Source organism: Lycium barbarum, chromosome 2 (genome assembly GCF_019175385.1).
Source record: "Lycium barbarum isolate Lr01 chromosome 2, ASM1917538v2, whole genome shotgun sequence".
Classification (NCBI taxonomy): domain Eukaryota; kingdom Viridiplantae; phylum Streptophyta; class Magnoliopsida; order Solanales; family Solanaceae; genus Lycium; species Lycium barbarum.
The window spans coordinates 151,569,325-151,594,701 of record NC_083338.1 but is presented as its reverse complement, the minus strand read 5'-3'; the positions used below and the strand labels follow the sequence as shown (position 1 = coordinate 151,594,701).

The window sequence follows — 25,377 nt, the reverse complement described above, 5'->3', positions numbered from 1 at the left end:
GTTAATATAAAAAATTATAATGTAACTATTTTTTTTTGATTAATTTAATAAAAATATTTTATTAGTTTTGCTTTTAAAAAATTCAATATAAACAACACAATGGTTCTTATGTTTGGATCTGAACAGTTAATTAATTGAGATAGATATTAACTTGTCAGTATACATATAACATATTAAACAATTTAAAAGAAAAAAAATCTAGAATCAAAATATTAATTTTCTCCCACCTTCTTACTAATTTTATTTTTCACATTAACGAATAACTTTCATTTCATGACAATAAGAAATTTTTAAAAATTATTTATAAAATACAAACCTTAAGATATGGGGCTAGTATTATAGATTTGATTAGCATCTACCTACCATAAAGTACACCCCTTCTGATTATCATAAATGGTGATTAATTAAATTTTTTCGTTGACCAGACACCCTTTCAACAGCCAGCATTCGTCTAAAAATAAGAAATACAATAAAAAATAAAGAAGTAGATTACACGAGTTTTCTCTCTTTTTTCCCTCTATATATTATGCTTTAACATCTATTGAGGTCTCCCGTCTCAAAGGGAACAAAGAAACACTCAATATTCACATATATTTGAATCCCTAATTTCTTTAGTTTCCCTTTGATTCCTCCTTTGGATGGCCGGCCAAACAGTCATTGTTTCCGGGTTAAACCCGGCGGCCATTCTCGGCGGAACTCCACCGTCAGTGGCGGAGAACGGCACCGGAAAAATTGTCCCTATGTCAAAAGAGGCCCTCCAAGATTTCATGGTTTCAATCATAACCCAAAAATTACAAGAAGAAAAACAACCTTTTTACGTGTTAGATTTGGGTGAAGTTGTTTCCCTTATGGAGCAATGGAATTCCGCTTTACCAAATATCCGTCCATTTTATGCTGTCAAGTGTAACCCTGAACCTTCTTTCCTCTCCATGTTGTCTGCTTTGGGCTCGAACTTTGATTGTGCTAGCCGCGCTGAAATTGAGTACGTGTTATCCCTCGGTATTTCACCGGACCGGATCGTTTTCGCTAACCCGTGTAAACCCGAATCCGATATCATTTTCGCAGCGAAAGTTGGCGTCAATCTCACGACTTATGATTCTGAAGACGAGATTTATAAGATCCGAAAGCATCACCCGAAATCCGAGCTTTTGCTCCGTATTAAACCCATGGACGACGGCAACGCTCGTTGTCCAATGGGCCCGAAATACGGAGCATTGCCCGAAGAAGTCGAGCCGTTGCTCCGGGCCGCCCACGCGGCCCGGCTCACCGTCTCTGGCGTCTCTTTCCATATTGGAAGCGGAGATGCCGATTCAAACGCCTATTTAGGCGCCATAGCCGCTGCCAAGAAAGTTTTCGCAACGGCCGCTGAATTTGGTATGTCGAAAATGACGGTTTTAGACATTGGCGGCGGTTTTACATCTGGTCACCAATTCACAACCGCAGCAACCGCTGTCAGATCGGCTTTATCTCAGCACTTTAATGAAGAACCAGAGTTAACAATTATTGCTGAACCGGGCCGGTTTTTCGCGGAAACGGCTTTCACTTTAGCGACGACTATTATTGGAAAAAGAGTGAGGAGAGAACTAAGAGAATATTGGATTAACGACGGGTTGTACGGTTCAATGAACTGTGTACTTTACGACCACGCAACGGTAACGGCAACTCCATTAGCGTGCATGTCGAATCGTAACAACCCTAACTGTGGCGGGTCTAAAACGTTTCCGTCAACTGTGTTTGGTCCCACATGTGATGCACTTGATACTGTGTTAAGGGATTACCAGTTACCGGAACTGCAGGTTAATGATTGGTTGGTTTTTCCTAATATGGGTGCTTATACTAAGGCTGCTGGGTCTAATTTCAATGGATTTAATACATCTGCAATTGCTACTCACCTTGCTTATGCTTATCCAAGCTGATGTTTTCAACCACCAATTAGGAAATAATTAGCAATTGGGGTTGTAATCTTTTTATGTTCTGGTTTTTTTTAATTTTGTTGTATTTGGTTAATTTATTCCCCAATCAGCTTGTAGTACTCTTGTGTCTTATAAGAAAAGCAAGGATTTGCCAATAAGATTGTAATTAACAATCCCCATAAAGTGCAAAGTAGTTTAATTAACATAATAAGGAGTATGTAAAGTTAGTGATTAACTTGTGAAAGGAATATGGCTAACTCCAAAGCTTGGATGCAAGTGGTTTATTTATACTCTTGTGCAATTAAGAGAAAAATTGTCCTTATAATAATCATTTGTCTTTGGTGTATATACTTAAACTAATATATTCAATCATCAAATTACTACTTTAGGTTTCGTGTCAAAATATCTTAATTTTATATATGAAATTTCATGTGTCAAATGGTGAATCTTAACCTCAAAGTCCATCACACTCTCCAAACTTGTAGATGATATCCTTACTCAAAATGAAACTCCACAACTCCCAAGATATCGAAGAATTATCAAAAATCGCACAATGAAACTAGTTATTGTTTATCTCGGATTTTGATAACAATTAAATTTGTAAGTGAGATATAAGATATGTGGATGAATTTTAATCTATTTTGGTTGATATGGATTTGTTGCAATATATATATAATATATATGTGATTGCTGCGAGTAATGTATTGAGATTGGTGATTTACACTAAATATATATGTTAAGTAATATGCAAATATATGATGAGTAAATAGAGCTAAAGAAGAACACACAAATCCGGACCAATATCAGAGAGAGAGAGAGCTTTGATATATTTGGCTATTAGAATGTTGACATCTGAAAAAAGCTAACCCCAAAAGAGGGAGAATGTCATCTATTTATAGGTATGCCTTATGAGCCTTTAATGCAACACAAAAACCCTTAAGAATAAAGAAACCCTAAAAAAGATAAGGTAGGACTGTACGGTCTGACACCCGTACGGTCGTCAGTACAAAATGCCAGAATGGTTTCCTGATGCGTGGCAACATCGCAACCGGTTAACCGGACCAACGGACACGTTGAGTTTTAATCGGCGTACCCGGACCAACGAACACGTTGAGTTTGGATCCGCGTACCCGGATAAACGGACACGCTTTTCTTGTGTCGGGTCAGCTGCGTCCGGTACGATATCCCGGTGTGAAGAAAAGACCGAACATGCTCGTGCTCATTTGGACTTACCGCCGGCTCCGGACTCACCGGTCATACATTGACCCGGTTTTTCCCGTATGCAATTATACTTATAAGCATTTTTTTTTTCTTCTGCGCGAGTAGGCCTAGTGCTTTGGGCTGGACGACACACCTCTATCACACGTGCCTCACACGGTTTGAAGTCGGTGAAATGAAACTTTTGGTTCCAGAATTGATATAAGTCTCGGACATGGGCAAATTGATCCAGGAACGATTTAGAACAACACAGAGCAGGCAAAAGTCCTATTCAGACATGCGGGTTATCAATTTACGATTTATGGATGACATATCAGTGTTCTTGATGATTCTCCTATGATAGGAGTTATGTGATCAATAAAAAGGACAAGTTGAACCTCAGATACATTGATTCTTTTGTGATTCTGAAAAGAATTGGAGCCATGGCCTACAAATTATTTTTATCACCCACTTTACCAATTCATCCAGTTTTCATGCTTCGAAAATAGTCCAAAAACCCAAATCATATTACCCGGCATAATGCATCTGTTAAGACATACTTGTCGTAATTTTCACTACATTCCCTTTGTTCTTTCTGTCAAAATAAATTCAAAAGCTACGTATAATTATTTCTTAAAATGACATTCTTTTCTAATAATTATCGAATGAAATAGCAATTGTATTATATTTTTTAAATACAGTATATACTACTAATAATGCTAGCAGACAAAACTGTGGGAGCTAGGGTGAGATTCCCTCCTAGTTTATTGGAAGGACTAGCCAATGACGACGAATCCAACAATAACGTGACACTTCTCTTTACAGGCTATCTATGCCACTTGCGTCTAAATTTAAAATTCATATTCTCATAATATCTGTCATTTTTACAACAACCACAAATTAAATATCCATCGCTTTTAAAAAGATCAGAAAAGGTTTTCATTCTTTCTAGTTCCACCTTTACCATTTCAAAAAGACATAGCTAATAGTAATTAAAAATATTATGTGATTTTCTTAATATGTGCATCAGAAATTCAAAAGGCAATGTAAAAGAACGAAGGCTGTAACATTTTTTGTTTTTGGTAATTAGCAAAAATTCATTCATCACCAAAATGGTATTGTTTACCCCGAAATTGGGAAACCAATTGAATTTGTACGCGGGTATAGGATATGTGCTTGGATCTTGATATATATATTTGATAGCGGAAAATAAGCGTGTGAGTATTTGGTAATAAAACGGCTAGTAACGGTGATTTGCTTAATTTGCTACGGACATGAACGTTTAGAAGCCATGTTGAATACTTAATGGAAGAAACACAACGTAAATGGAAACAAACGGCCTTGGCCGGATCAGATATTGAGAGAGAGATTGCATATATATTCTTCTATTACAAGTGTTCTTGGAAAATGAAGAAGCCAACCCCCTTAAAGGAAGGGGACATGCCCTATTTATAGTGGCACTCCCATGGTTCTCATACAATATGAGTTAATAAAATAATAATAATAAAAAGGACTGCTCTGCACGGATTTGGTGGGATTAGACTGACGGCGCCGTCTGACACACGCATGGTAGGTAGTTGACCATGACTGGACGTTACTGGCGCGTGACCCGTCTGCAACGGCCACACGGACAAACGGTCACTCGGGCTAACGGTCATGCGGACCAACGACCATGAAAGCCTGAGTCCTCGGGCTTGGCCGTTTCAACGATGCAGAGGGCAGATCAATCGGTGCCCTTGCTTAGCTTCGGCCCAGACACTGTTTCGGTCAAGGGCGAGTAGCCTCGGGCGCATCATTGTTCCTTCCTCCGGTTCCCGTTTCACCGGTTTGGCTCACATCCGGTTTTTACCGTATACAGGTATATTTACAAAATAATTTACCATACTTTTAATGAGTCTCCAAATATATGAATTAGCTTTTAATTATAATTTATTTAACTCAATTTAGCTTTGAAATGGTCAAATCAGTTAATGATAAAAAATAAAATAAAAAGGTATCAAATAAACTATGAGTGATGAATTATGTCGTTTTGAAACTCTGATAGGAATACACTTAAAGAGAAACCTGAATGTAATATTTGCCACCTTCTGATCATGTGAATTACGTAAGTGGAAAACCAAAGATGTGGTTTTCTTTCATCATCAATAGTAATCCTTTTAAAACTAGTACTTCCTCTGTTCCTTGAATACTCTTCGCTTCTCGAGATTCAAACTGCATTCATTTTGACTGATATTTTAAGATATTGATTCTCGAAAAGCGAAAAGTGTCACATAAATTTGGACGGAGAAAATAACAATTTCTTTTGTTCCGTTGAATATGGTGAATCATGAATTGACTTGGTGATATCATGTATAGTATATTCTTTACCCCTTATATTTCATCAAAATATTTTCTATTATTACATATAACTAGAGGTGGAACCATGATTTTTTATTTATGAATTTTAGACCATAATTCTTTTTATTTATAATCATTTATGCATATTGAATGAATTTTATTAATACAAATCCAAAATTTAAGTCAAAATTACTGAAATTCACCGAACCGGTTGCTAGCTCTATGGCTTCATAACTTCATTCAACAACAACTAGTAGGTATATAATTAAGCATTTTCTCATAATACATCATCGGAGTCTTTGAAAATCGAGATTTATCCCAATGAGAAGAATACACACTAGAGAAAGATTAAATTAAATATAAAAATTTGGCAGGGAATGATTGTTCTCTCTCTTTGTGAATTAAATAAAAAGGGGTAAGTGAACTGTCAAGTTGCTATCATTTGTAATTAGCCTGAAGTGTATGTAATGCCAAAGATTTGGAAAATCAAGTTACTCATTTCAAGTATTTAATAATTTTATCTTAACGTTGTCGTGCTTGCATGTAAAAAAATAATTATTTTGAAGTTGATTTCAAACTTCAAAATGGTAACGTTGTCGTGTTTGCATCTAAAAACTTTATAAGGGGTAGATAGTTTTTAGATGCAAGCACAACAAAGTTAAGATAAAATTATTAAATACTTGAAATGAGTAACTTGATTTTCCAATTCTTAAGCTGAGATTTGGTTCTTGATCTCATGATTGGGACTTAATTATATTCAAGATTCGGTTACATGACATTGTAAGCTAATAATTTCTTTCGAGAAATGGGTCAGACCAGGTCATTTTTCAAGAACAATCTAAAGGGTCTAGCAATAGTACTACTTGGATCTTGAACCTACATTCCAATGCTCACTATATTAATCAGTTAGTGATTCATTATTTTAATGGAATTCAAATTATCTCTGGATTCAATAAAAAATCCTTTAATCAATCAATTTAATTTTAGTATGAAATTAGTTGGATTTTATGAACAATCTGAAGTATTTTTTCTGGTATAATATTTATGAATACAATATGAATGACAGTAATGATCAGATATGAATTTTTAGTCCAATTTGAGCTACACTTGCAACATTTAAAAGAGAAAGATCATTTGGAAAAGGTTACCAGCAGAATCTCATACTAGTTCATTTTTAACAATGAGCTTAGAGTTGAAGTCCAGTCTGGCCCATTACTGGTCCAAGCCTTTTATTGAAGTACAGTCTGGCCCATTATCCGTCCAAGCCTTTTATTGAAGTCCAGTTCTGTGTTGGCTTTCTACTAAAGTCCAGTTCTAATTGGACTTTCTATTGAAGTCCAGTTCTTTGTAGGCTTGGGCCCAAAATCTAGAAATTTTCTTCAAGAATTAAAAAGGGGAAAAAAACATAACTAGACAGCTGTTAAAAAATAATTCCACATCCTAGCAACATTAGTTAGTTTTCATCTGGGGTGGCATAAATATCAAAAATCGAAAAATCTGACCGAATTGAATTAATTAGGTTCTTCAGTTCGGTTATGGTTCTTTTTTTTTTTTCTTTCTAAAAGTTCGGTGTTCAATTATGGTGTTACGGTTTTTCGGTATTTCGATTTAACCGGACTTTTGCAATATGAGTACAACTGAATAGGATCACAACTGTTTTCATCATCTTGCAAGTTGGAATATATATATATATATTTATTTTTATTTTTGTCATTTTCCCAAGTTTGAATATGGCTATGAGGTTGCGGAATGAAAAAAATTGTGCTGTCAATCTGTCATAAACAACATTTTTTTGCACGGATTGCCCTTCTTTTGGGGTGGTCTTTAAATTTTGCCCTTCGCTTGGATACCTGAGGTTCTGGGTTCGAACCCCCGCTTAGGCATAAAATAAAAAAATAATTTCGCAAGGCAGGGCTGGGGGGAGTGTATGCCGGATCCAGCATAAAATTCTTAAGGAAAAACTAAAGTTATGCCGGAGGGGGCATAACTTTTCCTCAAGGCATAGTTTAGTTATGTCTTATGGGGCAAAACTTTTCCTTAAGAAACTATGCCTTATGGGGCAGACTTTTAATTAAGGCATAATCAAAAGTATGCCCCATAAGGCAGAGCTTTTTCTTAAGGTATAGATTTTGCCTTATAAGGAAAACTTTTAGTTATGCCTTAAGGAAAAATTCCGCCTTATGTGGCATACTATAAAAGTTTGTCCATTAAAAGTATGCCCCCACCGGCATAAACTTGTGAAGGAATTACCAAAGTTATGCCGGACCCGACATACTTATACCAAGTCTGCCCATAAGGCATAAGTATGCCGGGTTCGGCATAAGTTTGGTAATTCCTTAACAAGTTTATGCCGGTGGGGGCATACTTTTAATGGGCAAACTTTTATGCCGGACCCGGCATAAACTTGTGAAGGAATTACCAAAGTTATGTCGGACCCGACATACTTATGCCTTATGGGCAGACTTGGCATAAGTATGCCGGGTCCGGCATAACTTTGGTAATTCCTTCACAAGTGTATGCCGATGGGGGCATAGCGAAATTTAAACTCTGCCTTGCGATTTTTTTTTTAAATTTTGACTGTGTGGGGGTTCGAACCTGGAACCCATGGAGTTTAGCCGAAGGGCAAAATTTAAAGATTTCAAATATGAGGGGCAAAATTTAAAGATCACCCCAAAAGAAGGGCAATTCCGCGAATTGCCCCATAAACAATGAAATGAAAGTAGAATAAAAAGAAGCCCATTAGTTAGCTTTGTTTATTTTTTTTTTTTTTTTTATATAGTTGAAATTATTTGTTTTCTTTTTGAATTGTTCAAAAATGGTAGTATTAACTCGTGGTGCAATAAGATTACAAACCACAAACTGTAAGCCTGTGCAAATATCACGTTACACAAGAATGAAAATGAGAAGTGAATGAAGCTCATTTGAATTAAACTTTGGAACACAGCTTAAAATAGTTTTTTTTTTAAATTTAAAAACATTAAGTAACCTATTTTTAATTAAAAAAAGGAGGTCATTTTACAAGCAGACAAACAGCCCATTAACTAGGCCCATACCGAAAAAATCAAATTAGAAAAACCAAACCAAACTTAAAAAAAAAAAAAAACGAATCGAATTAAACTAATTCGGTTTGGTGTTCGGTTTCCACTTTCAAAAAACTGAAAAACTGAATCGAAATTTGAAAAAACCGAACCGAAAAGCCGAACGCCCACCCATAATTTTCATGGCATAACAAGTAAATATTAACAACTTCGAAAAGAAATCCCTAGAATTAAGCTAACGAGGATCAATCCCAAACCAAACCTTTTACTATTCTTTTGGATAGAATATTAGTCTTCCATAACTGAAACAAATCATTCAAATTTTTTTCATCCTTTTCTTAAAGGTACAGAAAAAAATAAAATTATAAACATATATATTTATATGTAACATATACTACAGAAATATAATTGGTATTTTTACAAAGATATACTTATATCATAAATATACATGGTATTTTCACAAAAAATATATTAATACCAAAAATATGCATGGTATTTTCACAAAAATATTTATACCATATATATACACGGTATACCAAACATATACACGGTATAACATATAAAACCAATCTGAAAACAATGATCATTAAACAAATTCCTTCATTAGTGAAGAAAATATAATAGTAATTTGACTTTGCCACATATTATATTTATATTACTATAAAAATACACGGTAAGAGAATAATTGTGGATCCCTGATTTAATGGAATACATTTTACATTTAGTAATTCTCCGTGTTAGTGGGGTAAATGACGGAAAATAAATATACCCAAAAGTAATAAAAGTTGCTATTTTTGTTCGAATGAAAATCATTTTCACTCCCCAACTTTGCTTTAAATATCAAACCTCTCCTCAACTATAAACAATAGACATTCTCCCCCCTTTATCCTATGCAACGTCTATTTTACCCTTAACATTTTCAATTCTCCATCTATGTAATACCTTTTTTATGTTATATAAAATTTATTTTTTTAACCTAGGTATTTATCAATTCTTATTTAAATTCATATTATAAGTAGAATAATCCTTTATGAATTTATCACAAAATCTAATGTTACTTTTTATGATTGTTATTTTAATACACACACTCACATATTACCTCTTATTTTTACATATATATGTATATGTATATTTAAGTTTCACTTCTCTCTCATTCTCTATTGTCAATATATAAACGAATTTTGATTGTCATTAATGGAATATTTTGAATTATAATTTAAAATTCATTTATAATATAAAAAGATAATCTTTTAGGAATTTGTTATAGAATATACCTATATTTTTATTAATTATTTTGTATTACCAGCATTGAAGATATTTATAAAGTTATTATTACCCGTTATATGTACTTGTATAAATAGATATCAGAGTTTTGATTATTATTAATAAAAAAAAATTCTTTTCTTCTCATTTATTTCATCACAAAACGACATTAAGTTATATATTCAACTAGTATTTCTCACTTTTCTTTTTTCGTCTCGAAAGTAATATTTATTTTTTATAGGAAATTTGTTACATAGATTAAAGAGATAAAAAAATCACGACTCTAAAGAGAGTCCGTGGCGTTTTGCACTCTTAATGTGTACTCTATTTTGTAATTTGCACCCTATCCTATTATTTTTTTATGATTTAAATCCTAATCTCTTTATTTCTTGCAATAAAACCACTCTATTTATAAAGTTTTCAGGAGGCCTGCCAGATGAATTGAAAAGAGGCCTGCCAGATGAATTGAAACTCTTTGCGCCATAATCTATCCTTACGTGAGTGAAATTAAGTTAAATTCTCCAAAGTAAACATCATCAAAGAAGGCGACTAAAACATTCCTCTAACTCAGAAATGGAATTTGCTTAGAATTGTCCACTAGTCTTTCAATATGTGTATGTGAAATTATTTCCAATTTGATTTTTCAGAAAAGATAACACCAACATTTTTATTGAACAATTCAAATGTAATATAAAACTAATTAAAATTCTTTAGGCTCTTCTTGTATAGCACAAGAGATTCATACTCTTTTCTAGTGTTAACTGTCCCAGAAAAATTAGCAATGGATAAAAGAGAAGAAATGGATTTTGGCTAGTTAGATCTAATTTTTATTAAGCATTCTAGTATTTTTTTCGCAGGCTTGCTCACCATTATCTTGGGTAAAAGAAACCTTGACTTTCAATTTTTCTTATAGGACACAACTTTTAATGCCTCCAGTTGAACTAAAAATTGGAGAAAATGATAATACTGCAGTATCCGATTCTCTAGATCCAATTAGCACAATTGGTCCTAGTTCAACTTATCAATATTGAACTAATTCGTAAATATAGTGGTAAAATATGAACGACTGATTTCTTTGATGATGTTTACTTTGGAGAACTTAATTTAATTTCACTCACGATATAAGGGTATATTGATGGCGAGAGGAGTTTTAATCAGTTGACCTCTTACATAAAAATAAATATATTTTAAGAGAACGAGATATATTATTTATATTCCTATTTTGCCCTCATGGAAATTTATAAAGAGAGTGGTTTTATTGTTTTGTAAAGAAATAAAGAGATTAGGGTTTAAATCATAAAAATAATAGGATAGGGTGCAAATTACAAAATAGAGTACACATTAAGGGTGCAAAACGCCACAGTAAAGTAAAAAAGATAATTTGATAATGTAAGGGTAAAATAGGAATTTTAAAAAGTCAATTAGGATAAAAGGGTTAGAATAATTATTGTTCAAAGTTGAGAGAGGAGTTTGATTTTTAAAGCAGAGCTGGGGGTGAAATTTTTTGTTACACTTTAAGACTTGCGCTAATTATGTTTATAACTCTTAGAGCGTGACAAGCCGCTTAAATTTCCCCTTAAAAAGAGATACTAGTGTCTTTCTATACTAAATGAATAGTTGCATGCTTTTTTAAAATCTCTAGTTTCATTTATTTTGATTTTTAGGTCTTCACAAAAATTCTATTTTTTTTATTGTTGAAAGAGATATTTTATTGATGCATATCGGGTACTAGGGGTATACATGGACCGGGTTGGTTCGGATTTCTTAAACACCAAACCAAACTAATTGCGTCGGGTTTTTAAATTTATATACCAAACCAAACCAATAAAATTTAGATTTTTCAACCTCGGGTTTTCTCGGGTTATTCAGGTTGTTTTCGGAATAGTCTTGATACAAAATATATAACTTTTACTTCAAATTGTATACAGTAAAAACCGGATGCGAGGCAAACCGGTGGAGCGAGGGGACCGACTGATCTACCTTCTTCGTCATTGGAACGACCAAGCCCGGTGACCCGAGCATTCGTGGCCGTTGGTCCGAGTAGCCGTTGGTCCGTGTGGCCGTTGGTCCGAGTAGCCGTTGGTCCGTGTGGCCGTTGCACGCGGGTCACGCGCCAGTAACGTCCTGTCCTGGTCAACTACCCACCATGCGTGTGTCAGACGGCGCCGTCAGTCTAATCCCACCAAATCCGTGTAGAGCTGTCCTTGTTGCTATTATTTTATTAGTTCACATCATATGAGACCCATGGAGGTCACACTATAAATAGAGCACATCCCCTCCTTTATAAGGGTTGGCATCTTTTACCTTCCAAGAACATTTATAATAGAAGAGCTCATATATTCAATCTCTCTCTCAATATCTGATCCGGCCGAGGCCGTTTGTTTCCATTTACGTTGTGTTTCTTCTATTAAGTATTCAACATGGCTTCTAAACGTTCATGTCCGTAGCAAATTAAGCAAATCACCGTTACTAGCCGTTTTATTACCAAATACTCACACGCTTATTTTCCGCTATCAAATATATATATTAAGATCCAAGCACATATCTTATACCCGCGTACAAATTCAATTGGTTTCCCAATTTTGGGGTAAACAGTTTGGCGCCCACCGTGGGGCTAGGATAATAGTGGTCTTTGATTTTGATCTCTATCCTACCCATCAAAATCAGAAACATCTGTTGTCCGTCTCTGAAAAAACGGACCAAATGGCTAACAGTGGGCAATCTGGTCACGTCAACAACAACGAGATCGTGGCCGAAAATGAAGGCAGCGGGCCACGAGGATTGCCAAACCCCACTGACCCTTTAAATACTAACAATTCAATTACTTTGTCCGGGACACGAGTTCGGAAAGAACCGGATACCCCGAATGATAATATTGACTTGCGTTAAATTTTTGAAATGTTGCAGGAACAGAGAGCGGCGATTGCCGAACAGGGAATCGCAATAGCCCAGCTGCAGAACGGAGGAGATAAAACGACCCCGGAAAAGGCGAAGAGTGTTGCTGAACCCAGAAGAGATGAGGCACGGATGGTTGAAAGCAATGGCTCCGGAGCTGGTCCATCCACCGAGGTTCTGAGAATGCTCGAAACGTTGGCAAAGCGGGTGGACTCGACCGAAAAAAGGGTGGAGACATACAACTCTCGGGTGGATCAAATCCCGGGGGCTCCGCCTATCTTGAAAGGGCCGGATTCAAAGAGGTACATCCAAAGGCCTTTTCCTCTGAGTGCAGCTCCGAAATTGATCCCGAAGAGGTTCAAAATGCCGGATATCCAAAAATATGACGGCACAACGGACCCTCACGAACACGTGACCTCATACGCCTGTGCTATAAAAGACAATGATATGGAAGATGATGAAATCGAATCCGTGTTGCTGAAAAAGTTCGGGGAAACTCTGTCAAAAGGAGCATTGACTTGGTACGATCATCTGCCGGAACATTCAATCACTTCTTTCGAAATGCTCGCCGATGCCTTCATGAAAGCACACGCCGGAGCCAAAAAGGTGCAGACTCGAAAGACGGATATTTTCCGTATAGCCCAAAGAGACAAGGAGCTATTGTGTGAATTTGTCAACCGGTTCCAAAGGGAACAAATGGAGCTCCCCCCGGTTCCGGAGGAATGGGCCGCACAAACTTTCACAAAGGGGCTCAATTTTCAGAGCTCGACGGCTTCATTCAAATTAAAGGAAAGCTTGCTGGAATACGAGGCTGTGACCTGGGCGGATGTCCATAACCGATACGAGTCAAAAATTCAGATAGAGGATGACCAACTCGAGCTTCCCTCGGGGCTCGTAAAAATGAACAAAAGCTCGGAGAGATCACGAAAGAATGACGAACCGGAGGCCGGACCATCGAGGGAAAGGTATCGGCCATACTCTCGAAAACCAAGCTTCAGGTCGGAAAAATCAAGGGATGGCCCGAGTCATTTCTCCGGGCGGGGGTGATAAACGGACCGAGTCCCCGGTTCAGGTATACCACCGAGGAGTCAAACGAAGAGGCCACGGCTATGAAACTCGATCTCACGGATGAACTTCGCGAAAACGCGTTGGTCCGCATTGCAACTCAGAAGCAGAGAATGGAAAAGTACTACAATCGGAGAGCCAATTTTTGACATTTCTAAGTTGGGGACTTGGTGCTTCGAAAAGATACCTTGAGCACCAAGAATCCCAACGGAGGAAAACTGGGTCCGAACTGGGAAAGACCGTACAAGATAACCGAGGTAACGGGCAAAGGATCGTGTCAGCTGGAATCCGTGGACGGGCAGCGATTGTGCAACAACCGGAACGTGGCTCATTTGAAGGTATATTACTGCTAAGGTATGGACACCTCATGTTTAACCTTTTTCTTTTTGCAGGAAGTCAAGTTCCGGATAAAGTTAGGATCTAGGTCTGAAAACGCGTGTGGCACTCTTTTCCTTAGTACGGTTTTGTCCCAAAATGGGTTTTTCGACAAGGTTTTTAATGAGGCAACAAGTACAACGTGTTACTTAACAAAAATAAGGACCAAACGATCATAATGAATCGTGTCCCATTCAACATTTGCTACGGCAAAACTAAGGCCCGGCCACCGGCCATAGCCTCCGATGTAAGGACCAAACGATCATAATGAATCGTGTCCCATTCAACATTTGCTACGACAAAACTAATGCCCGGCCACCGGCCACAGCCTCCGATGTAAGGACCAAACGATTATAATGAATCGTGTCCCATTCAACATTTGCTACGGCAAAACTAAGGCCCGGCCACCGGCCACAGCCTCCGATGTAAGGACCAAACGATCATAATGAATCGTGTCCCATTCAACATTTGCTACGGCAAAACTAAGGCCCGGCCACCGGCCATAGCCTCCGATGTAAGGACCAAACGATCATAATGAATCGTGTCCCATTTTTCATTTACTACGGCTAAGGAAGGAATAATTAAAATTCTCATATGTACAAGCATTTTGCAAACGCAAAGTTACCAAAAGCTGGTATAACAAAATCTTAGGTGTCTTTCTGTTAAAAGGACTTCGCCCCGATGGTAACCGCCGTATTCCGACACTGCCCCACTCACATACTCTATATCGAGGATTGTGCCCGAAATTCGATAAAGGCGACAAGGTCACAATGACCCAAGCCAAAGCTCAGCAAATTCCCCCAAAACGGGGACTGCTACATCAAAAACTTTGCCAAGGTTGAAAAAATACCGACCCTGAAGAAAATGCCTATCGTAATTCGGAGACATCTGAACTTATGAAGCATCGGATAAGTTCCACGGGCACGGTGAATTAACGACTATGAGTCGACCTGTCCTAAAACGGACCAACGATCACGACCAAAATAATGACAAACATTCAAAACTAAGAAATAAGAAGGTAACGACGAGCTGACAGGGCCACCGGTTTCGGAAGTTATCCACTCCCCGTTACTCCGATAGATCGGAGATCCGGGAAGTGTGGGGCTATCTGTATACGATAAAAACCGGATGCGAGGCAAACCGGTGGAGCGAGGGGACCGACTGATCTACCTTCTTCGTCATTGGAACGACCAAGCCCGGTGACCCGAGCATTCGTGGCCGTTGGTCCGTATAGCCGTTGGTCCGTGTGGCCGTTGGTCCGAGTAGCCGTTGGTCCGTGTGGCCGTTGGTCCGAGTAGCCGTTGGTCCGTGTGGCCGTTGCACGCGGGTCACGCGCTAGTATCGTCCTGTCCTGGTCAACTACCCACTATGCGTGTGTCAGACGGCGCCGTCAGTCTAATCCCACCAAATCCGTGCAGAGCTGTCCTTGTTGCTATTATTTTATTAGTTCACATCATATGAGACCCATGGAGGTCACACTATAAATAGAGCACATCCCCTCCTTTGTAAGGGTTGACATCTTTTACCTTCCAAGAACATTTATAATAGAAGAGCTCATATATTCAATCTCTCTCTCAATATCTGATCCGGCCGAGGCCGTTTGTTTCCATTTACGTTGTGTTTCTTCCATTAAGTATTCAACATGGCTTCTAAACGTTCATGTCCGTAGCAAATTAAGCAAATCACCGTTACTAGCCGTTTTATTAGCAAATACTCACACGCTTATTTTCCGCTATCAAATATATATATATATCAAGATCCAAGCACATATCCTATACCCGCGTACAAATTCAATTGGTTTCCCAATTTCGGGGTAAACACAAATATTTCTTTAGTCCTAGTAAGATACAACTATGTAATTAAAGTGTTTCATAAGAAAATAACACAAAATGTGAGAAGAGTGATGACATTGTATTAAAATATTCAACAAAAGATAATAAAATCGGTTAAAATAAATATTGCTAATTAATAAGCCATAAAGAAAATGACCATAATCTAAAAATACTAAGTCATCCTAAAATAAGTATGGCTAATAAGTATTAATTACATGACAAGAAAAAAAAAAACTTAAGTAATGTATTTTCACTCTCTAAACCAATTATGCAAAACTAAAGGAGATATATCCTACATTATTGTCATTCCTAGTGGTAAATTGAATTTCTTTTGTTAATATTAGTGTTAAGTTGGTTTTGATTTGAACTTTATATGAGTTAATAACATCCATAGAATATAAAACCTATTCATATTCAAAATTCTAATTTCAAGCTTGAACAATATGATAATAGATAAAAAATTACAAAAAAAAAAAAGAAATATTTATAAATTACATTACAAATAAATATATTTATGTATAAAATATTTTAAAAATTGAATACATGTAATGTCGGGTTGGTTTGGTTCGGTTTGACTTTTTTTAGCTAAAACCAAACCAATTATGGTCGGTTTTTTTTTTCAACACCAAACCAAGTCAAACCAAACCACTAATCGGGTTTTTTTCTCGGTTTGATTCGGTTTATCGGTTTGGTGCGGTTTGTCGGTTTACTTTGTACACCCCTATCGGATACAAATCTTTTTATTCTCTTGATTCTTCTTTCATGATTTGAGGGCCGTTAGTCATATTTCTCGAACGTAGGTTGACCTCCTTATGATGTATTTGATCTTCAAGAACTTCAGGGTGTTTGATAAATGTAGTATTTGATGCCTTGATTTCTTTGTGAGATATCCCAGGAATTTATGGGATTTTCGAGGTACAAGAATTCTATTAGTGCATGAGAATATGATGATATTGGATCTATAGGTTTATAAAGTTTGAAATCAACTTCAAAATTACTTTTTCATAATACAAAACCTGAGAGTTTGAAATGTTCTCCTACTAACGTTCTCCCGATAATGAGCAACTGTTGAGCAAGAGAACTATCAAAAGCAATAGATCCTCCTTATAGCTTGTTTGGCTACTTATTTTTTCCCCAAAAATATTTATTTTTTTAATAAGTATTTATTTAAAAAAAAATGAGGTGTTTGGCCAAGCTTTTGGGAGAAAATAAGTGCTTTTGGGGAGTAGCAGAAGCGGTTTTTCAGAAGCTAAAAAAAAAATAGCTTTTGCCCAAAAACACTTTTTTGAAAAGTACTTTTGAGAAAAATACACTTAGAAACACTTTTTAAAAGTTTGATCAAACACTAACTGCTGCTCAAAATTACTTTTTAAAATTAATTGGCCAAACATAAACTGCTTTTAGTCAAAAATACTTTTTAAAATAAGTTATTTTTAAAAACTTAGCCAAACAGGCTATTATTCTTAATTGTCCTAGGGATAAGCTGATTCTACATAATTAAGGAAGTTTCAACAGACAATTGGTCGAGTTGCTCCATACTTAGCTCATTGTTCAGTGTACTTCGCCTATAAGTGTCTAATAATGCACTCATGAATACATGCTTATCCTAAAAACATAAAACTTGGAAAGATATTCTTAACTCGAATAACTTTTTCTTCTGCTTTTTTGCATTCTCATATTCATCAGCCATTCTTTGGCCAAACAACAAAGAGAGAGAAGAGAAATTGAAGCTCATTTTTTTTTTTTTCTCTTAAAAGAAACATTGGGATTAAATTTTTAAAAGGAAGAAGGCAGAGAATTGCACAAATCTCCCCTTAAATTTTAGTTTGTAACATATGCTACCCTTGTGCTTCTAAATGGACTACAAAAACCTCAAGTCTTTCATGCTCGGTATGAAAAAGGTGTGCCATAAAAGTTAGATGAATATTTATGCCCCTGAATGTATTCATTTTGATATTTTCTTTTTAATTTTGACATAATAAAACTACAGACATAGAGAATCTTGTTGATCTTGTCAATATGAACAAAGGAGTGGCTCTTTCGGCTCGAGCATTTGTAACAAAAAAGGGTTTTAAAAAAAAAAAAACTACCTCACTTAAGGTGGATTGGAGCAATTTTACTACTATGCCTTTACAATGCTAAGAAAATAATAAGCAATGAAATTTATAAGACTGGAAAATAAACAAAATACAAATTTTTATTCTCCTTAATAGTTGGACTTTCAAAAAATAAATTGTAACATAAAACGAAGGGAGTATATCATTTTTTACCACAAAGGATTTTTTTTTTTTTTTTTAAATCAATGAGGAGACGTGAGAGGTCTATGCAATTTCTTTGAAAATAGATATTGTTAACCGGGGGCTGAGCCAAGTGATGGCCAGGGGGTTCACCCGAACCCCTTTCGACAAAAAATTATCATATATACATAAGATTAAAATTATTTTTTAAGTATAAATAATAAATGTTGAACTCAACTTTCTTATTTTTTTACTTTTTTATATTTTTGAACCCTAAATTCTAGCTTGGCCACTGTTTTTTTTTAACTTAGAAGTGGGCGAGCCAAGGCTCAAGAGTATATATTCAGCAGCCAGATAATAATGTTTGTTGTTTCATCTTCTTATTACAACTTACAAAACAGCAAACACAAAGTCAATAAAATAAAAATCTGAAAAGCCATGGAAACACTGACCTCTGCTGGCACAACTACAATAGTATCTTCATCCCCTTCTCTCTCCATTTTCTCTCCTAAATCCAAACATCTTTCTCGTAAATTTGTCAAGTTTTCCGTTTCACGCAAAAGTATACTTATTTCGCAGTCCTTTTTGTTTGTTTGTTTGAATCTTATGATCATTTGTTGCTTCTAACACAAATTTTATTGGGTTTTGTTTCTATTGATTCCTTCAGATAATGGAAATGAGCCCGATCTTCAGTCTGATGCTAATGATTGCACCAGCATCGTTCCCATTTTCAACAATCCTACTCTCTCCAAGGTATTTTTTTTTTTAAAATAAAATTATTTATCAGACTTAAAATTGATTTCTTTCTTTGATTTAATAGGGTGATTTTGAGGTTTTGATTTGATATTTTTTGATTCATCTTTGATTTAATTGTTGGGTTTTGACGAATTTGGGGTAGTGACTGGTAACTTGACTTATTTAAGGTATTTTTGATTGATCATATATAAAATTGATATCTTTATTTGATTTGATTGTTGGGTTTTCACAAAATTATGGTGATGATTGAGGTTTTGATTTGTGGGTCTACTTATCTAGAGGTATTTTTTGATTCATCAACCTTAAAGTTCCTTTAATTTTTTTTTATTTAATTGTTGGGTTTACTGGTGGGTCTACTTATTTAAGGTAATTTTTGATTGATCATACTTAAAAGTTGAAATCTTTTTATCATTTGATTGTTGGGTTTCCACAAAAATACTATATATATATAAATATAATTTTGGGGTTGTGATTAGTGGGTTTAAGGGTAGTTTTTATTCGTCACCCTTGAAGTTCCTTTCTTTCTTTGATTTAATAGTTGGGTTTCGACGAAGTTGTGGTGATTTTTGGAATTCCAATTGGTGGGTTGTGCTGGATCTTTTTGAATCATCATCCTCAAGATAGATTTCTTTCTTTGTCTAAATTCAGCGGTGGATTTAGAATTTTTTTCACTAGGGGATTCAAAATACAATCAAACCTCTCTATAAAAGCATCACTAGGTCCTAGATTTTTTGGCTGATATATAGAATGGCTGATACACACCTATAACAACATTGTCATTTAAATAATATTTCGCTGTTATAGGCCAAAAAGATGCATAAAATCTAATGTTTCAGTTTTATTTGTCAAATTCTAAGCTTAATCACATTTTGTATAACGAAGGAATATGATATTCTTTGTCATAAATAGTGTATTAAAGGATCAAATATTTGTTCAAAATCTCTATACTTATTATTGGTAATCATAGATACTCTAATGTTATGTCGATGGTTAATTATTATTTACCAAAAAAAAAAGAAGATTGCTGTTATATGGGGGGTAATTTTACAAAGAGCGTACCGTTAAAAAGTTGGTTGTTGCTGTTATACATAAAATGCTGTTATAAAGAAGTAAAATATAACATGAAAAATCGTTTCCGGAAAAACTTGGCTATTATAGAGAGATGCTGTTATATGCGGATGCTGTTATAGAGAGGTCTGACTTAAGAAGCAAACATACGAAAAAGTCAAGGGGATTCAACAGCTACTATATATACATTTTTTTTTTAAAAGATTGACCTTATATATAGTGTAATTTTTTGTCGAAGCAGCCCATGTGTTGAAATTGTTGGTTTTTAGTGACATTGTTGTGAATTTGGGGTTCTGATCAGTGGGTATTTCTGGGACTTTTTACCAGGATGCAGCTATGGGTTTGGTCCTTAGTGCAGCTAATGTAAGAGGTTGGACTACTGGCTCAGGCATGGAGGGCCCACCTGTGCCTGCTGGTTCGGAATCCGAATCCAATACAGACCAGATTTCCACCTTCCCTTGGTCTCTCTTTACTAAATCTCCACGAAGGCGTATGCGTGTGGCCTTTACTTGCAACGTTTGTGGCCAACGCACTACTCGTGCCATCAATCCCCATGCTTATACTGATGGCACTGTTTTTGTCCAGGTACTTTACTTACAAGCACATTACAAGTTACATCTATTGATGAAAGAATACATTAGTGACCCTTTCTTATAGCTTATAATTTTATAATGGAATCGAAATATAAAAGAGGAGTCTTACTCATCTTTCTTGAAAAATCGAAGAGAAGCCCTTTTGTTAGAGCTAAGAAAGAACCTTTTAGAAAAAAAGAAAGAGGACTGGAATCTATACATTGACTCTGACACTTTTTTGAACCGTATGCATCAAAGGGGGTACAATTTTACCCTAATCAACCGACTTTATTGTGAAAGATTACTTTTTTTAGGCCAAGAGATTGATAGCGAGATTTTGAATCAACTTATTGGTCTTATGGTATATTTTAGTATTGAGGATGAGACCGAAGATCTCTATTTGTTTATAACTTTCCTGGGGTCTACTTATGATATTATGCAATTTATCAACTAGATGTCCATACATATGCATGAGATTAGCTGCTACAATGGGATCTTTTTCCTGGTTGGCGTACAAAACGTCTAGCATTCCCTCACGCTTGGCGTATAAACTAATTTATTTGGTTTATTGTTTTGGCAGTGTTGTGGATGCAATATATTTCACAAGCTTGTGGATAATTTGAACCTGTTTCATGAGATGAAATGCTACGTGAGCACAGACTTCAATCCATATCCGGACAATGATATTGGCTTCAAGTATTTTGATATGGATGATGACAACGACGACGTCTTTCCCCTTTTGTAAGGTCTGGTAGAAGGATGTGTAAAGATTAGGGTGTTATACATTCCCTTGCTTCTATTAGGAAATTTCTCTCTTCATGAGTTGTAAATAACAAGTATACCCTGTTTATATGTGTGAGTTAATAATTGAATCTGTACAAATTGAAATATGCACATCTATGTCTTATCTTTGTTTCTCTTGAATCGTTTGATTTCTATTGTGGGATTTCTTTGGATGAGCAAAGCAAAGCGTTTTCGTATTTACTGTACTATGATACCCGAGTTTATGTTTATTTTTCATCTGGGTGTGATATGCCTGTTGTGATCTTGAGAAATCGAGTAGTAACTTGGTTGGAATTTAAAGCAGCTCAGATTCAAGGGCGGTCAATCTTTCGAACTGGAATTTGTAGTTTCTCTTTTGACACTCCTTAGCTCAATAAAAGATGGAGCATGAATGGTGACGCGGGGATGCAAGCCAGTTGGTTATATTAGGGAATCTTTTGGATAAGTTACTTATCCAGAGTGGAACCTTGCTTGATATTGGTTTTGATTGAAGGAAGTGTGTTACTGGCTACTCATTTGAAGGTTAGACAGTGGCTTTTCCTACTTACCCCTCTTGGCTGCCTTAGCGAAATGCTGTTATGAGAGCATATAATATAACATAACTTGAAAGTCGGTTCACTTTGGCTGTTATAGTGAAATGTTATAGAGGATGGTTGTTATAGAGATATCTTACTGTATTTCATCTTATGTTGGAGAGTAGAGTAGAGAGAATATGCCATTCTCATCTCTGCCTCTCATTGTGGCCATAGGATTCTGCAACAGCGAAATTCCATTAGGTGGCAGTTGCCTCTGTCTATGTTATGATTTGATCTGTGTCATTGCCTCTAGTTTCTCCTCCTACTCTGTTCTTCAGAACCTATGAAACTTGGACTAGAGCCTTCCTCATTTGTCATCGCTACTATTTTCTCGTTGAAGGCTTGTCAAATTAGGAGATTAAACAAGTACCCTCTAGTAGGAATCTTCACTCCTATATACATTATTCAGATGACTCGAGTTTCGTTAACTACAGTAGACTATCGTTTTGGGCTATGTCCCTTAAGATGAGTCTGCAGAAATCTGATTAGATCATGTTGTGCTTTTATATGTATATATGTGTGTCTGTGTCTCTCTCTCTCTCTATATATATATATATATAGGGGGCCAACTTGAGTGCACTTCGATTTTGTTGCTTTCCACCAACACAAGCATTGGCAACTCTGTCATCAAGGTTCAACATATGGTAGAATTCACCTAGCCTTTTTTATTTTTTATTTTTATATCCTTGATGGCACCTTGATTTGCTTCACTAGATGGCTATGTAGCTGTAGACCAATTGACTGAATGTTACTGACTGAGAATTGAGTGTGTTACCTAGACATCTACATGTAAAGCACGGGGAAATAATATCTTCAAATATGCACCCTGAGTATAGCCTAACGATTAGTGAAATGAGCAAAAACCTTGGAAATCAGGATTCAAATTCCAGCAGAGATAAAAATGTTAGGTAATTTTTTTACTTCTAAGTTCTATCTAAGTCTTGGTAGGTAGAATTATTCAATACTTGTTTTGGTAGGAGGTAACAATACTTAACAATACTTATTCGTTGAACTTGTCAAGATACCCACTGACCTTAACACCACCATTAGCAAACAGAGAAGAATATCACAAAATATCCTTGTTTAAACTTCTGTTTCAGTTTTAACTCATAGTTGGAAAGATCAAGATAGTGCAAGATCTCCATCAGCTTGAATGTATTCACTTATTGGTTTCATTTTCTGTTGTTCTTTGTACATACTTAAGTATGAAAACCTCCACTTAAGATAACTTTTAGAAAGCACAGCAGAATTACAATGCAAAATATTTTGAATTGGAGTTGTAAAGCACAACTAGATGGCAGAGGCCGTTGAGACTTGTACCAAAAAGCTGATTAGTACAGTTGCAGTACAACAGGAGTAAGGGTAGTACGTTAAGAGTACCTTTTTCAAGTACCTAACAAGAAGCATAAATATGAGTTCAAAGGAAAATGTTTGCTAATGTCTGTAGCATATTCTGTCCTCAGTCAATTTAGAAATGGGTATGGAGCATCAGATTGTGGAAACATTACAGGTGAGTCCTCCCTTCATGTAAAGATCCCAATATTACATAATGTAGTTTACTTGCGTTGTGAAGGAATTTTAAACTACAAATTACCTAAAAGATTATTTAAGGTAATTGCTCATAGTTAATAGAATTAGTAATCAAGGAAAATGCAAGTAACGTGCTATATTCGATAAATTTACACTTTATAGTGTAAATTTTTTCACTTGCCAGTGTATATAAGTTATAGGAAGTAGTACTTATTTTATGTCATTTGGCTCGGAAAAGTCTTTCTGTTTGCGGTTCTTCTTACTTAGTATTATGCAAAGGAGTTCTACGTAAGAAAAATCGAGAATGAGGTTTCTATCTAGCATTGCCTCCTCCTTAGCTAGTTTTCTTAAAATAATTTATGTACGAGGTATAACGTATTTCGAAATATCTTCCCGTTTGGGAGTTTTGGTTATTTAATCGTATCTCATTTTGGACCACACAATAACCCATAATGATACCTGTCATTTGTTTGGGAAAAGAAAAAAAAAAGATAGGGAATATCAATGAAAATAAGAATAAATCACTATTTTGAGTATTTTCCATTAACATAATAAAACTTTAAAACTTTTTTAAACCATAGGTATATAGTTCGAGTCGAAGACGTAAATGTGTCTAAGCTTATCATAAATTACATGTCTGCATCTCTCATTGCGATGTCATTTTCAACAAATTGTGAACTTGATTGTGGACTTTTAGATAATGCAAAATCTACGGCTTGAAATTTCTATGTTCAATCTTCTACAAGTTCATAAATTTCGTGATTCAACATAACTCTTAGCCCTCCAATTTCCACCTTAGATAAAATATCCACGTCATAGGATATAATCCATATCAACCAATAGCATTCACTCACATCAGATAACTGTCCATCCTCTCATCACATAAACATCCACAAGTAAACAAACACCACTCATCTGAGAATCAACCTCTTCCTTCAATACTCTATCCACAACTTCACATATTAAAACCCCATCAACCCCATCTCACATTTTCTTGATTCCATATTTTCAACTACATAACCAATAACAAAAGCATCAGCCTCATAGCTATTAACAATGGCCACTGTCACCTCTTCTGCTGTTGCTATCTCATCTTTCACTGGCCTCAAGGCTGGTGCTTCCTCAGCTTCCAGAGTTAGCACCGCCTCCGCCAAGGTAGCCGCTACCCCGGCCTCCAGATTGGCCGTGAAGGCGTCTTTGAAAGACGTCGGTGCTGTCGCTGTCGCCACCGCCGCTAGCGCAATGCTTGCTAGCAATGCCATGGCTCTTGAAGTGTTGCTTGGTAGCGATGATGGTGGTCTTGCTTTTGTTCCCGGAAGCTTTGAAGTTGCCGCAGGTGAGAAAATTACGTTCAAGAACAATGCCGGGTTCCCCCACAACGTTGTCTTTGATGAAGATGAAATCCCAGCTGGTGTGGATGTAAGTAAGATTTCCATGCCTGAAGAGGAGTATCTGAATGGACCAGGAGAGACTTACAGTGTCACTTTGAGTGAGAAAGGAACCTACAAATTCTACTGTGCACCTCACCAGGGAGCTGGAATGGTTGGCCAAGTTACGGTTAACTAATTTCTCACCTCTGTATCATGTAAAAGTTTCTTTGAATTCCCATCAGTTTCAACATTTTCGTATAAGTATTGCCCTTTTCTTTATGAGGTAATGAAATATTTATGGATGTAATGTCATTTTGTGATTAATAACAACTTTTTTGGACTGTATTGTTGCTTTTGTACTATCAAAAAGTTCAACCTTTCCCCTGATGGTAAACAGCATACAGTCTATGTTGCTCAAGACTCTTCAAAAATGTCGCTGGATTCTTCAAAAGTAGTGCAATTTTGGATGATCCAACACGAGTTCGGCAACATATTTAAAGAGTCCGAGCAACATAGCATACATTACCTTCTCCCACCTTGTATGAACTTTTCCGTATTCACAGTTTGTGAT

General features: G+C 36.0%; 3 protein-coding genes across 3 annotated transcripts; all 3 read left to right on the top strand.

Moving 5' to 3' along the window:
* The first annotated feature begins 536 nt into the window (after positions 1-536).
* Positions 537-2,086, top strand: LOC132628161 (ornithine decarboxylase). The gene has a single exon (XM_060343901.1). The coding sequence runs from the start codon at positions 639-641 to the stop codon at positions 1,914-1,916; it is 1,278 nt and encodes a 425-aa protein (XP_060199884.1). The 5' UTR covers positions 537-638; the 3' UTR covers positions 1,917-2,086.
* Positions 2,087-18,518: 16,432 nt separating this feature from the next.
* On the top strand, positions 18,519-21,472 carry LOC132628159 (uncharacterized). The gene is made up of 4 exons (XM_060343899.1): positions 18,519-18,714; positions 18,820-18,905; positions 20,304-20,561; positions 21,129-21,472. Exons 1-4 carry the CDS (start codon positions 18,591-18,593, stop codon positions 21,291-21,293), a joined length of 633 nt encoding a protein of 210 aa, XP_060199882.1. The 5' UTR covers positions 18,519-18,590; the 3' UTR covers positions 21,294-21,472.
* A 1,933-nt stretch (positions 21,473-23,405) lies between these two features.
* Positions 23,406-25,151, top strand: LOC132628160 (plastocyanin A'/A''). Its single transcript, XM_060343900.1, has one exon. The coding sequence runs from the start codon at positions 24,493-24,495 to the stop codon at positions 25,000-25,002; it is 510 nt and encodes a 169-aa protein (XP_060199883.1). The 5' UTR covers positions 23,406-24,492; the 3' UTR covers positions 25,003-25,151.
* The last annotated feature ends 226 nt before the right edge of the window (positions 25,152-25,377 follow it).

Bases quoted from the DNA above. Each gene is read 5' to 3' on its own strand.
- LOC132628161 (XM_060343901.1), top strand. From the start codon at position 639: ATGGCCGGCCAAACAGTCATTGTTTCCGGGTTAAACCCGGCGGCCATT.
- LOC132628159 (XM_060343899.1), top strand. From the start codon at position 18,591: ATGGAAACACTGACCTCTGCTGGCACAACTACAATAGTATCTTCATCC. The intron at 18,715-18,819 runs GTATACTTATTT...TGATTCCTTCAG, and splicing joins GTTTTCCGTTTCACGCAAAA to ATAATGGAAATGAGCCCGAT. The intron at 20,562-21,128 runs GTACTTTACTTA...TTGTTTTGGCAG, and splicing joins ATGGCACTGTTTTTGTCCAG to TGTTGTGGATGCAATATATT.
- LOC132628160 (XM_060343900.1), top strand. From the start codon at position 24,493: ATGGCCACTGTCACCTCTTCTGCTGTTGCTATCTCATCTTTCACTGGC.